Source organism: Dipodomys merriami, unplaced genomic scaffold, assembly GCF_024711535.1.
Source record: "Dipodomys merriami isolate MVZ:Mamm:240054 unplaced genomic scaffold, mDipMer1.0.p SCAF_91, whole genome shotgun sequence".
Taxonomy (NCBI): domain Eukaryota; kingdom Metazoa; phylum Chordata; class Mammalia; order Rodentia; family Heteromyidae; genus Dipodomys; species Dipodomys merriami.
In genome coordinates this window covers 593,294-607,586 of record NW_027206524.1, presented here as the reverse complement: position 1 = coordinate 607,586, position 14,293 = coordinate 593,294, and the positions used below count along the sequence as shown (strand labels likewise).

Below are 14,293 nucleotides of genomic sequence, written 5' to 3'. Positions count from 1 at the left end.
TCTCCTTCTTTGGTCAGCAGCCACTTGTGTGGGGGAGCACTGGGGGACATATTAGTAAGTGTGTGTATACGTGTATATGCACGCGTGCGCACACACACACACACACACACACACACACGCTTGGACTCAAGAGCTTGAACTCAAGGCCTCAAGCCCTTGCTGGGCTTCTTTTGCTCAAGGCTGCTGCTCTACCACTTGTGCCATACCTCCACTTCATTTCTGCTCACAGTCTCACAGACTTTCTTCTCAGGCTGGCTTTGAACCTCAATCCTCAGATCTCAGGCTCCTGAGTAACTAGGATTCCAGGTCTGAGCCATCAGCAGCTGGACATTCAGCCTTCATGAGACATAGTCTTAGAGAGGGAGCAATACAAAGGCTGAAATGTCTGAGTACACAGGAGACATCCACACCACTTGACTTTCCACAGAGACACTGACTGACTCAGTCTTAAAAAGTAGCACCATGAAGATGACCTAGTGACAGTCAACTAGGTCATAAAATGACATTGAAGAAGACATTCCATTCCTTCATCTAGGAATTGGGCATATAATACCTCACCAGCCTGTCTGCTAAAGCTCTGTCTGCTAAAGCTCTGTGTGTGTGTGTGTGTGTGTGTGTGTGTGTGTGTGTGTGTGTGTGTGTGTGTGTGTGTGTGTGTGTGTGTGTGTGTGTGTTGGTACTGGGGCTTGAACTCAGGGCCAAGGTGCTCAGCTTTAGCATTTTTCCCTTAGGACTAGCTCTCTGTCCCTTGAGCCACACCTCTATCTTGGCTTTTTGGCTAGTTAATTGGAGATAAGAGTCTCAAAGACTTTTCTACCCAAGCTGGCTTCAAACTGTAATCCTCAGATCTTAGCCTCCTGAGTAGCAAAGATTACAGGTGTGAGCCACCAGTGCCCAACTCTGTCCGCTCAAGTCTTAAGGGTAGGCTTGATTAAACAAAAGAAATTGTTATGGAAGCATTTCATGGGTTATAAAGTCCTATGCCAACAGAAGACTGGCTCCTAAGAAGGCCTTGCATAAATCCGGACACCTAGCAGTTATTCAGAAAATATCAGTTCATTTCCATTGAAGTGTTTCAAATGAAACACTCCATTCACCTCCGTCTGTGGGTTTCTCTGGCAGCTGTGAATCCTAGCACTGAGGATTCCTGTCAGCTGCATAAGCAAGAAGGATGTAAAAAACTTGAAATCTACAAACGCTGAACTGACCCAGAAACCAGTCTAGTGCCTACTGTGGGGCTGGGCTGGGGGCCATGTGTCCCAGAACATGAGCCTCAGGCATGGGGCAGTCTCTGTCCAAGCCCTAGGCCCCCTGGCTTTGAGGAACCTACATTATACTTTCCCTAAGCCACTGGGGCCGCCTGGCCCAGGATTGTGCCTTTGTCTTGGGCATATTCTTCAGAGACACTGCAGGCCTGTTCCTCATTAGCCACGCTCTCATTTCAGCACCCCTACCCTACGGAGGATGAGAAGAGGCAGATCGCAGCCCAGACAAACCTCACACTCCTGCAAGTAAACAACTGGTGAGTTAACATCATCTGCCCCAAAGCACTCAGATCCAGGGGCACAGGCTTGGCAAGGGTAGCAGGGAGAAGAGAGAGAATGCCCAGGCCTGCCTCACTCTCAATCCAGCTGCCAGGGCAGTCCTGCTCCTAAAAGGACTGGATGCAGAGCCAGAATCAACCCTGGCCCTTGGCTTCATCTGCGGCTTCTTAGCACCCTCTGCTGGTAGTTCATGCCTGTAATCTTAGCTACTCAGGAAGCTGAGGCCTGAGGATCACAATTTGAAGCCAGCCTGCATAGGAAGACCCGTAAGACCCATATTTCTAGTTAACCCGTAAAAACCTAAAAATGGTGGTAAAGGCAGCTTTGAGAAAAATCTAGCTAACGGACAGTTCCCAGACCCTGAGTTCAAGCCCAGTACAGGCGCACACACATGCATACACCCCACAAAGGCCGGAGAGGAGGAGGGAGACTTGCCATCTGGACCCCATAGAGATCTCTGCTTTCCCCTTGTCTCCTTCTGGCTGCCCCAACGAAGCTGAAAATGGGCCAGGTCTGGCTAGATGGGAGTGTCTCCCAGTTTTGAAGTTCTACCGTGGCACAATCCACCGTCTAGAGAGACAGCAACAGAAGTTGGTGTCTATGACTACAACTTGTTCCTCCCCTGTTCCATCCTGAACTTGAGCAGGAATTTCAGACGCCTTCCCTGTCTTGCTTCTCGGGCAGCCTGTGGTTACCAAGCTCCAGCTGATTCCACAAGCATCTCAATGCCTGCGGCCTTTCACCAGGCAGCCTTTTACCCCTAGATGGAAAGAAACCCCATCTGCCTTGTCTACTGCAGACTGAGGAGCAGCCTCATTTCCTCTCCCCTCCCCTGCCCCTCACCAGTCTCCACCTTCACCCCTGACAGGTTCATCAACGCCCGGAGGCGCATCCTGCAGCCCATGCTAGATGCCAGCAATCCAGACCCTGCCCCCAAAGCCAAGAAGATCAAGTCTCAGCACCGGCCCACCCAAAGATTCTGGCCCAACTCTATTGCTGCGGGGGTCCTGCAGCAGCAGGGAGGTGCCCCAGGGACGAACCCCGATGGTAAGACTGGGAATGAGGTCTCCTTAGGTAGGAGCATGTGAGGGCTCCTGGAAGCAAAGATTCAAAGGTGGACCGACTCCTTCCCCCAACCCCGTTGCTAGTCTAGCACATGAATGTGCTCCCATCAAAGCCTTACAGAAGTGGATGTTACTGCATATAGATATAGATATATAGATATAGTGTGTGTCTGTGTGTGTGTGTGCATGCACTCTGGTCCTGGGACTTGAACTCCAGGCCTAGTGCTGTCCCTGAGCTTTCTTGCGTAAGGATAGTGCTCTACCATTTGAGCACAGCTCCACTTCTGGCTTGTTGGTAGTTAATTAGAGATAGGAGACTCTTGGGCTCATCTGCCAGGGCAGGTTTCAAACTGGGATCTTCAGATCTCAGCCTCTTGAATAGCTAGGATTACAGGCATGAGCTGCCAGTACCCAGCATTTTTAAAAGCTCTTTTGTACAGAGAGGGTTCAAAAGGGTTTCAATGTCAATTTGTGAATACAATGCATCTTAATCAATGTCACCCTTTCGACATCCTCCCCCACCCCTTCCATCTCCACCCAGCCCCTCAAGTTACAAGATGCCATTTGAACATGTGTACATTGAATGCTATGACTTTATTCCCATTCATCTGTCCCCCTACCCTTGACCATACACCTCTCCCCATCACACATGCTCCAGCTTCCCAGTGTTCATTTTAGACTGTAGGTTAGCTGTTACACCAGAGTGACACCATTAGAATCCTCACCTCCAGAATACCATCCTTTAGTTAAAATCTGTGGATTTATGCATGTGATCCTATATATGTTCACATCTATCTGTAATTTAGATCTAACTTGCGCCAACGAGAGGAAACGTACGTCCTTTGTCTCTTGGAGCCTGACTTCACTTACCATGCTTTTTTTCTCCAGGCCCATCCTCTTGTATACACGTTAACCAGCCACCAGCAAGCTCACAAAGATGAGCGGGCATGCGTGGTCATCGGAGTCGGTGACGGCTCAGCAGAGCCCCCTCCTCACTCCCACAAGCCCCTGAGTTGCTCAGCACAGCCTGTGTCTGCACAGCTCCCCCAAGTCCGAGGCATCTATAAATACCAAGGCAGGCAGCTGGCTTGTGAACAGAGAGGCCAGGAGGAGCTTTGTTCTCCCAGCCTCCCCATCACACCCTCCACACTCACTCTCCCTTCTAATTGCCAGTCGCCTAGTGCACCATGAATAATTCAATCAGCCAGACATTTTAGAACTTGGCGTGTGCGGACGGCTGTGTGGGCAGTAGGCTGGAGACACTATACGTGTGCACACACACCTTCCTGCTTCTGGGCACCCATATGGTTGTGGGCAGGCTCCTATGAGATGGGTTACCATTCTAGGAGGTAGATTGTAGCCCCTAGATTGGAGGGGGAAAGGGGCCTGGGCTAGGCCAGGCCGGGAAAGAATCTCAATTTCATCACCACTGACTGTGTCAGCTTGGGTTCATAGCTTAATTGGTTGTGACTAAATCTCCTCTTCTGAATGGGCACAGTAAACCTCTGTCTTACAGAACTAGTAGAAAGAAGCCAGGCACCGGTGGCTCACACCTGAGATCTGAGGATCGAGGTTCAAAGCCAGTCGGGGCAGGAAAGTCCGGGAGACTCTTAATCTCCAATTAACCACCAGAAAACTGGAAGTGGCGTTGTGGCTCAAGTGGTAGAGCACTCACCTTGAGCTGAAAAGCTCAGGGACAGCGCCCAGGCCCAGAGTGCAAGCCCCACGACTGACAGAAAAAGAAAAAGAAAACAAACAAACAGTTGAAAGTCAAAAGGGCTTCACACAGTGCAGCGTGTGTGGTCATGAGCATGAGCAGAACTGCTGGGGAAGGGGGAGGGGAAAGCTGAGGAGTCAAGGAATGTTTGGGCAAGGGAGGGTTGAGTGCCCTCACCACCCCAGGAACCAGTCCATCCATCTCTGCCTAACACTTGCATTGCTGGGCCTGACCACCAGCCCTTGCCTAGCCCTGACCTTTGCCCTCTCTCCCTTAGGTTCCATCAACTTGGACAACCTGCAGTCTCTCTCCTCAGACAATGCCACCATGGCCATGCAGCAGGCCATGATGGCGGCCCATGATGACTCATTGGATGGGACAGAAGAAGAGGATGAGGATGAGATGGAGGAGGAAGAGGAAGAGGAGGAGCTGGAAGAGGAGGCCGATGAGCTGCAGACGACGAATGTCAGTGACCTGGGCTTAGAACACAGTGACTCCCTGGAGTAGTTGGACAGCCCAGTTGGCACTGGTCACTGAGCAAGCGAGAAGTGTCATCAGGAGGGTGCGGGGTAGGGTGGGGGGATATGGGCGGGCACCACAGAGGAAGTTGGGCCTGGCTTCCAAATCAGTAGCTCGAGGAAACGCAGAGGAGATATCCTGCTTCTTCCCAACTACCAAGCGTCAGTGAGCACCCAGCCCTCCTTCCCCTAGAACTGTGGAGGACTCTGTTTGGCAGGGCTGGTCAACAGCCTACACAGAAAGACAGAAGTGAGATCTGGACTCATCAACTTCTTGAGAACAGATGGCCCCTTGGGGGGTCCCCATAGAAGGACTTGAGTTGTTTACAAGCACCATGAGGTAGATAAGGTGCTGTTTTCAGAGTGGGCCTGTGCCAGGGGACAGGGTTGGGAGGGAAGGGAGAGACAAAACGATTCTAGCATCTACCCCTCCAGAAGGATCTCAGCTCCTTTGAGAGACATCGGAAGGCAGGGGAGAGCCCAAAAGCATAACCAGAGGCCAGAGGCATGGAGGGCCCCCCAGGGAACAACGCCCCCTGCAGACCGGAGTGGGAACTGGGTTCCATAGGACATTGGCTCAGCTCTCCAGGGCTCTGACTCGGCAGCAACGTGGACTTGGGAGAGAGGGAAGAAAGCCAGAAGAGACTCCCCTCTCTCTTTCTCTCTCCCTCTTGGCAATATATTGTCAGCTGGTGAGTTCAACTTGTCAGATGTTAAAAAAAGAAGTTTCTCCATCTGGGTTAGCTTCAAGAACCAAGGAAGTGGCAGAATCTGGATGAGGAAGCCAAAGTAAGATGACTTTGGAGATGGTACCTGTCGCTTGGAAGGTCACATAACTCAGCTCCGGTAACAACAATTTGACCCTAGACGTCTCCACCCCAAGATGGAGTTCCTTGGATGTTCCACGCTCTTTGTGGACCTGCAGCGCGGTGCATCCTGGGTGGCTTTAGGAATCTTCCCACCCCTCTGGTCCCCATGGAATTCCTCTGCTCTCGAACTGGAACCATCCGCCTCGACTTCCCTCCTTCATTTTATCCTTCAGAGAAAGCAGAACCACCTTTGGAAAGAAGCATCGGCTCCATGGGAAGGCAGGATTTGGAGAAAGCGCTGCAACCCTCTTCCCATCAATATCCAAAATGGCAGGAGGTCATGCACCAAAAAGCCTACCTTCTCTACCTGGCTGATCTGCAGCCCTCCACTCTACCCAGCGCTGGAAGAAACTAAGAATCCTGGGAGGAGGGGACATTCTACCATCTACCCACCCCCTACACACACCCTCCCAGCCCAACATCCAAGCCCCACGATTGGCATCCATTTCTCCTGCTCCCTCCCAACCCCGTGGCCGTGAATGACAGGCCTGATCCCATGTGTGTTTTTCCCATTGGGTTTAATTTAATGGACATGCAGTTTCATGTGTAAATTGTGCATTAGCCATCTCTTTCAGTGGCAGGCTTACCTGGCCAATTGGAGGGGGACCTCAGGGCTCTCTGGGGTTCCCTCTCCTGTCTGGTTGGGTGAAGAAAAGGATCATCAATATCCTGAGGTCTCCCTGAAATGAATGTATTTCCCCCTCTCCCCAAAAAAAAGAGCTGATATTTAATGTTTTAATAGGGGTTTTTGAGACACAAATAACCTTATTTATAATCTGGGTGATCCAATCATTTTTTTACTCCCTTTTTGAGCTGGAGGAAAGTCTAAGCTTTTTGGGTGTGAGACTTTCACGGTTGTGCAGTGGGATAAAATATTTGTCCTCTTCTGATTCAGTTTTCTTGTTCACAGACATGCGCACACACCACACATACCCCTTCCATTCACCACTTGGACAAGCATCCCACCTGCACAAACACCCTCCTCCCAACACACACACACGTGCCCACATCTCTTCCTCCTAGCCCTCTCCACCTGCCTAATGTTACACAACCTCCTTCTGATGTATCCACCAAACTGAATGTGGCCGAGAAGTTTTCAGTAAATCTTATTACCAACCATCATTCTGGTGTGCAATTCTCTTTTCCCATGGCTGATCTAGAAGTCCCTTGTTCCTTTAGTGGAATGGACTCTAAGCCAGACAGCATCTAGAACTGACTTCATTGAACTGAGTACCAAGAGAAAGGGACAAAGTAGCCACCTCCGTTAGGCTCAATTTGGCATGCTTACCTGGTGCCTGTGACTAGATCTGAAACAAAGAGTAGAGAGAAAAACAGAAGGAAGCTCTCTTCTGCCCTCTGCTGGCAGTTTCTCTCCACTGCAGAGGAGAGCTCTGGTCCCTTCCTTCCATGGTTCAACACCGTCCTCAAAGCCTTTCATACTTCCCATCTCATCTGTACCCTAGGCTGGGGATTTTCATCCAAGCTGGGGTTCCACACTTTACTCTCATATGTGCACCTTGCCTTGTCTCATAGGTGAAAGGAGATAGATCCTGAACGGTGGCTTTAACTCCACTGCTGTATACAGAAGGAGCCATCATTGGAATTCCAAGGGCCAATCTGCACTGCTTTTACTGGGGAAAGAAGGGGCAGCACATTTCCCCACACGAGTGATTGGAAGGCTGTCTTGTCAGCCTCAGACCAGAGCTCTCCTTACTTGGGCTCCATTGCTGTTATGTCTGGGCCGTCTGCTTAGAAACTGTTAAGACCTCCTTGTTCATAATTACAAAGGTTGCAGAGTCTGCACATTCCCATGAATCTAGTAGATCCAGGCTGAGGATGGATTGGGGGGGGTGTTATACATGCAAATGGGCCTCCCTGGGATCATCCGAACAGCTCCCTGAGATGTGTGTGTGTGTTGCCAGTCCTGGGGCTTGAACTCAGGACCTGGGGCACTGTCCCTGAGCATTTGTGCTTGAGGCTGGCACTTTATCTCTTGAACCACTTTCAGCCATTTGGGTGGTTAATTGAAGATAAGGGCCTTACTGACATTTCTGCCCAGGCTGGCTTCAAACCATGATCCTCAGATCTCAGCCTCCCAAATAGCTAGTATTATAAGCATGAGCCACTAGCCCCTGGCTTGGGTCACTGTATTTCTTATAGATCCCAGTACCAACCCACCCCTGTCACCTGGAGAATTCTGCAAACTCATCAGAGACTGTCCTCTGCAGACAGATAAGAAAGTCAAGATGAACAAGGAGATAATTCATTAAAAGAACTTTACCTCCCTGCAGCAGCAAGACTGACTGCATTATCATTTAAAGCAGTGGTTTCCAAAGAGTACATCATTAAAAGACATTCTATCAAGAAAAAGAGAATACTTATACTTCTGTAAAAAAAAAAAAAAGAAAGAAAGAAAGGAAAGGAAAAAAAACTTAAGGTGCACCTTAACTCACTAACAACTCCAAAAAGTCCTATAGAAAAGAAACTTGCTTAACTTAGTTCTGTTTCCCAGATTTGTCACTTCTTTTTTGTTTATTTCAAGTAATATCTATTCAAGATTCTGCAAGACACGCTTTAGGGAATATTGCTCTAAAGAAACGACATGGTGGCCAGCCCAGCCTCTCCCCTCCCCTGGATTGTTTGATATATTGAGTTCTGAGCTGTTAATTTTAATTTTATTCTCAAGGTGATGTACATAGGGGTCACAGTTACGTAAGTAAGGTAGTGAATACATTTCTTGTCCACCTTGTTACCTCCTCCCTCATTTTTCATTTTTTTAAATTTATTTTATTATGAAAATACCTTAGAGAGGGGTTACAATTACATGAGCAAGGTAATGCATACATTTCTTATCAAGCATTGTTGCCTTCTCCTTTGTTTTTCCCCTCCCATCCCTTCCCTCCCATCTCCACAACTACACTCAGTGCCCCCCTCCCTGCCAAAGTTGTAAAGTTCGTTTTCGACATTGCATCTTGTACATCTCATTAGTTGCAATGGGTCCACCTGTGTCCCTGTTTAAACAATTTGTGTTTTCCCTTCCCCTCTCTCCCTCATTTTTCTAACCACGTTGCCAATCCAACAGGGCTTTTCTAAATGGTTTAGGATGCAGTGGTTGTGTTTTGAGGAGGCAGAGAACCCTGTGTCTGCATCACCCCTAACACTGCCCAACTCGGAGAAGATGTCCCATCATCCCTGTGGTCATAAGACAGATGGGACCGTGGGGGAGGGGCAGGGGAGATTTCCTTAGTGCAAAAAGGAACTTGTTCAGAATAACTTCTGTACCTGACTCTTTGGGTTTTGAAATCTTGCTCATGGGAGTTGATAGATTCCAATGAACTGCCTTGCTGGGGGCCCGATGAGGTCCCATTTCTGACAGTGCTTTTCAGGTATCTATTTCCTAATGCATCTTTTGTTTTTAAGACAAGGAAGAAGGAGGGGAATGTTTTCAGTTGCCAGTGGAAGCTCTTTCCTTTATAAAAGCTTCTTCCCATTTCCTTTTCCCCCCATCACTGCCCCAGTTGGTCCCAGTTGTTCAATGAGCTCTCACTGGTGCCTGCTCTGTTCCTAGCATCTAGCTGGAAGACTGTTGATGGCAAAATGCTGGTGTGTTTCCCCTTTGACATCTTATTTCCATCTTACAGAGGAGGCAGCTTTTATTATACCACTTTCAAGTGTGCCTTCGACTTTTATACATCTCAGCCTCTCTCTGGGCCAATCTCATTTAGCCCCTTTGCAAATTAAATGCATCTCATTAAATTGAACCCATTTAGGACAATGCCCTTCAGGTGTGTGCTTCTTAGTACATCTTTCATTTTAAGACAAGTGTTTGATTTATTTTTCATCTCATTACGCTCTTAAAATTATGTGCATCTCATTATACTCCGTGCACCGCGATGCCTTATTTCAGGTGTAGATGTTACACACCCAGTATGATCGGGCAAGAATATGATTTTTTTTCATTTCATTACAAGCCTTACAATTTATGTACATCTCATTACAATCAGCCATTTAAGACAATTCCTTTTGGTTGTGGGTATCTCATTATCTCTTTTCATTTTCTAATTTTTTTTCATGTTATTTATTCAGAGAACTCGCTTCGGATGTATGTATCTCACATTCACCTGTTATTTTCAGTGAATGTCTGGGCCGATTGTCTGCATCATTGTATTGCAAAATGTTTATTAGGCCAAATTTAGTTAAGGCCAGCTCTACCCTTCCATAGTCTCCTATGATTCCTTTGTATGGAAAGAAAGAATGCTGGGATCCCTTGGGTTTGGTTTTAGCCCTTCAATAACTTCCCTTTACATACACACAGAGACCATGGAGACTAACTTTTCCTCGCATGCGCACTGGGGAGACTGGAGGAGGTCCATGGTGTCTAGGCACCTTGTAGATGCTATTCTTGACACTCCAGGTTTGTGGACCACCCAGCAAGTCCCACCTTTGCTGGGGAAGTTGCAGGTTCTTCTCAGATTCTTCTTGGATTTGGGCAGGTCAAAAGACAAAGACAGCTGGGTGCTGGTGGCTCACACCTGTAATCCTAGCTACTTACAGGAGGCTGAGATCTGAGGATCGTGGGTCAAAGCCAGCCCATGAGACTCCTAACTCCAATTAACTACCAGAAAACTGCAAGTGGCACTGTAGCTCCAAGTGGTAGAGCACTAGCCTTGAGCTGAAAAGCTCTGGGATGGCACCCAGGCCTTGAGTTCAAGCCCCATGACTGACCAAAAAAAAAAAAAGACACAGACACCAGGCAAGGTAGGGACAGGCGTCATGTTTACTGAAAGCTGGCTGTCTATAGATCCATCACTCATAGCAACAGCAGCCCATTCCAGCATAGGGCGCAGACGGTTCACAGATTCACCTTCTGTCCATCAGGACAACATTCGCCTTCTGTCTTCAGCAGCAACAGTACCTCTGTCATTTGTGCAGTCCTGGGGCTCCTGGGTTATGTGTCTGCAAGCAGCCCTTCAGGAAACCTGTGGGTCTTTCTAGGCTCTAGAAACCTTCCCATCTGATCATAACAACCCCCAAGCAGTTTCTCTGAGTGATTCTGGGCTGGTCTGTGAATTTCTTCTGTCACCTTGTCAGTGAAAATAGAATCTATCCTCTAAGTTCAAAATTAAATCTGACTTTGCACCCTTCCCCCTCCAGTGCTTCTTTGAGGGAACAGGTGGAGGGATCTGAATCTGGGCATTTACTTTGACTCCTCATCCTCAGCAGCTGGAGTCTGGAGTTCTAGAATCAGCAGCTCTGGGCTCCTGGTGCAGGTGTGAAGCTGATTTTAGAGGAGCAGGCTGCACCTGCCTTGCTTGCTATTTTGGTTTTGTGTTCAGCCGACACTGAAGGCTAGAAAGGCCATAAGGCCTTGCCCTTTCTTTGTTCATCAAAGTTTGTTAGCCAGGTGCTGATGGCTCATGCCTATAATCCTAGTTACTCAGGAGCCTGGGATCTGAGGATTGTAGTTTGAAGCCAACCCAAAGAGGAAAATCTATGAGACTCTTTTTTTTTTTGGTCGGTTATGGGGCCTGGTCTGGGCCTGGGTGCTGTCCCTTAGCTCTTCTGCTCAAGGCTAGTGCTCTACCACTTGGACTATGACGCCACTTCTGGCTTTTTCTGCTTATGTGGTGGTGCTGAGGAATCGAACCCTCTACCACTGAGCCACCTTCCCAGCCCAGTGAGACTTCTTATCTCCAATTAATCACCAGAAATAGCTGGAAGTTGAGCTCAAGTAGTAGAATACCAGCCTTGAGCACTAAAGCTCAGGGACAGTGTCCACAACCAGAGTTCAAGCCCCAAGACTGGCACAACAAACAACAACTGCTAATAAAAATAAGTCATACTTGATTGAGCATATGGCATGGACACTAAAGATTCTTCAAAACAACCTTAGAAGAACTGCTAGTATTATTATTAATAATATTACCAGTCTCTTTTTGGAGGTAGTACAGTTTGCACTTGGGATGTCTAGCCTGCGAGGCAGGTGCTCTACCACTTGAGCTCAAACTGTCATCCTTTTCCTTATGCCACTTGTGTAGTTAGGATTACAGGTTCCGACCATCACACCCAACCTGTTGGTTAAGATGCAAAGAATGGGGCTGGGAAGGTGGCTCAGTGGTAGAGTGTTTGTCTTGCATGCATGAGGCCCTGGGTTCGATTCCTCAGCACCACATAAGCAGAAAAGGCTGGAAGTGGTGCTGTGGCTCAAGTGGTAGAGTGCTAGCCTTGAGCTGAAGAGCTGAGGGACAGCGCCCAGGCCCAGAGTTCAGGCCCCATGACTGGACCCAAAAAAAAAACAAAAAAAAACCAAGTAACTGGAATTACAGTCATATATATCACAATGCCTGGCCAGCAGTCTCATTTTCAAAACAAGAAAACTGAAGCTAAGAGAAATTAAGCACTGTGTTTTTTTTTTTTTCCTCAGAGATTTATTTATTTAGGGTGGAGGGTATGGCTCAGTGTTAGAACCTGTGCTTTGCCTGTGTAAGACCTTTAGGTTAATGCCCAGCACTGAATAGAAAAATAATTGGCTTGGGGCTGGGGAGGTGGCTCAGTGGTAGAGCGCTTGCCTTGCATGCATGAGGCCCTGGGTTCGATTCCCACCACATAAGCAAAAAGAAAAAAGCCAGAAGTGGTGCTGTGGCTCAAGTGGTAGAGTGCTAGCCTTGAGCTGAAGAGATGAGGGACAGTGCCCAGGCCCAGAGTTCAGGCCCCACGACCGGACCCCCCCCCCCAAAAAAAAGAAAAATAATTGGCTTAATGTGTAGTACAGCTAGGATTTGAATCCAAGGCCTAAACCCATGCTCCCTAAACCTTGGATCCACTAGGGCTAGCCTTCAGGGTCAAGAGAAGAGACTTTTCTCTGGAGTCCTGGGAGGGGCCTGCCCCCATTCATCTGCCTCATTGGTCCTCCACTAATGTCCAGAGCTGAGACACCAGCTGAGCCCACTTCCCTCGCAGCGGGACCCCTCCCCTTAGAGAATCGATCCAACACTCGTCATCAGAACTTCAGAAATTGCTCTGTGTACTTTGCAGAAAGCTCTGCTCCAGGAGGGATCTGGAAGTCAGTCAGCTACAGGCTAGGCTGGAGGAGAAGACCAGGGCCTATCAGCTACACCATTGCTGATGGTTTAGAGACTTGCCTGTGTTAGCAACTACTGAATCTAAATGATATGTCAGTGATGACAGCTTTCCAGCCATACCTGGTTTTTCTGTGTATGTTGCCACCCCACCAACCCACCCCACATCCCCTAGAGTTTGGAGATCGAGGCCAAGAGCTTAGGGTTTTAGTCTTGGCTACTGGGATGGAGGACAAAACTAGGTTGGATGATGAGGGAGGTGACAAGGGCCGGGGAACTAATCTCAGAGAGATGACGCAGGATGAGTGAGCAGACCATAAAGCAGAGGGAGGTGGTGTCCAATGAAAGCAGAGGGCAGACCTGGGGCTCTGGGGAATCGTCAGACCCAGCAACACTGGTAGGGGGGAAAAAAATCTCAAGATTCTCTTCAAGGAAGAGAGAGGGTGAGGGACTACTCTGGACTTGAATCCAGACCCCTGGTTTCCCATTAACTTCTTCATTGAGTCTACTCTGTGATTCATTTTCCTGGGGCAGGTTGGGAGTGGGAGAGCTCTGGACATAGGAGAAGAGAGAGAGAGAGAGGGAGGGAGAGAGAGAGAGGGAGAGAGAGGGAGAGAGAGAGAGAGAGAGAGAACATGCAAGCTAGATGTGCAAGTGTCCCTGGGGTTTTTTTCAGACAAAGCTATTATCAAAATGCCAACCAGCTCCTGCCTGGCCAATTTGCATATACCATGCTGTGCTGTTTGAAGCAAGATGAATATGCATGAGGGCCTGGGGTGGGGGGGAGAGAATGGTGCAAGGCTCTAGGCCAAGGTGGCTCATTGTTCTTTGAGAAGAAAGGCATTAAGAAGCAAACTACCTTTCAGGTCAGCAGAGTGGCCTGTGCTTGCTTCCCTTCTTAATGAAAGGAGAGCAAACCACTGGCTCCAACAGAAATCCAAATGACCATCCTCACATCCTCAAAAGAAATAATCAGGCACCATGAAGAATGGGAGCATCTCTGGCCCACGAGTAGCATGTAATTACTCCCCTCTCCACGCATACTAATCACAGAGGCCGGCTAGGTGTGGAATCACCGCTCCTGGCTTCTGGGATCCTTGCTGCCTCTCCCCAGTTTTTGCTTCTGCTTCAGGGAAAGCTGGCCCCCTGAGGTGGCCCCTACAATGCTCTTGCCCTCCATGTGGAGAAAATGCCTTGGACAAGGCCAGTTCCCAAAGAATGGACTTGGCCAAGTGCATGAAGATGGTGATAGTTCATTCTAAAACAACTGGTTCAATGGTAATCCCACGCCTAGCACGTGGAAGGCCTCGTCAATCCTTAGCTCCAAACATAAAAAATAAAACAAAAGAAGACAATAGATCATGCCTGGGTTTTGGTTTTTGTTTTTGTTTTATTTTTCAGTCATGGGGCTTGAACTCTGGGCCTGGGTGCTGTCCCTCAGCTCTTCAACTCAAGGCTAGCACTCTACCACTCCAGCCACAGTGCCACTGAGTGGTTAATTG

At 48.5% G+C, this 14,293-nt stretch overlaps 1 protein-coding gene and 1 non-coding gene across 6 annotated transcripts in view; both read left to right on the top strand.

The window, feature by feature from the left end:
- LOC138821388 (homeobox protein PKNOX2) overlaps nt 1–6,823 on the top strand; it is a 257,917-nt gene extending 251,094 nt beyond the window's left edge. For all 5 annotated transcript variants that reach the window (XM_070013587.1, XM_070013588.1, XM_070013583.1 and 2 more), the window contains 3 exons: nt 1,446–1,522; nt 2,413–2,591; nt 4,603–6,823. In XM_070013587.1, the coding sequence (XP_069869688.1) occupies nt 1,446–1,522; nt 2,413–2,591; nt 4,603–4,832 (486 nt within the window). In that variant the 3' untranslated portion in view covers nt 4,833–6,823. The remainder of the gene's footprint in view (nt 1–1,445; nt 1,523–2,412; nt 2,592–4,602) is intronic.
- A 5,431-nt stretch (nt 6,824–12,254) lies between these two features.
- Trnaa-ugc (transfer RNA alanine (anticodon UGC)) lies at nt 12,255–12,325 on the top strand. The gene has a single exon. It is a non-coding gene; the product is annotated as a tRNA-Ala (tRNA).
- Nucleotides 12,326–14,293: the final 1,968 nt, after the last annotated feature.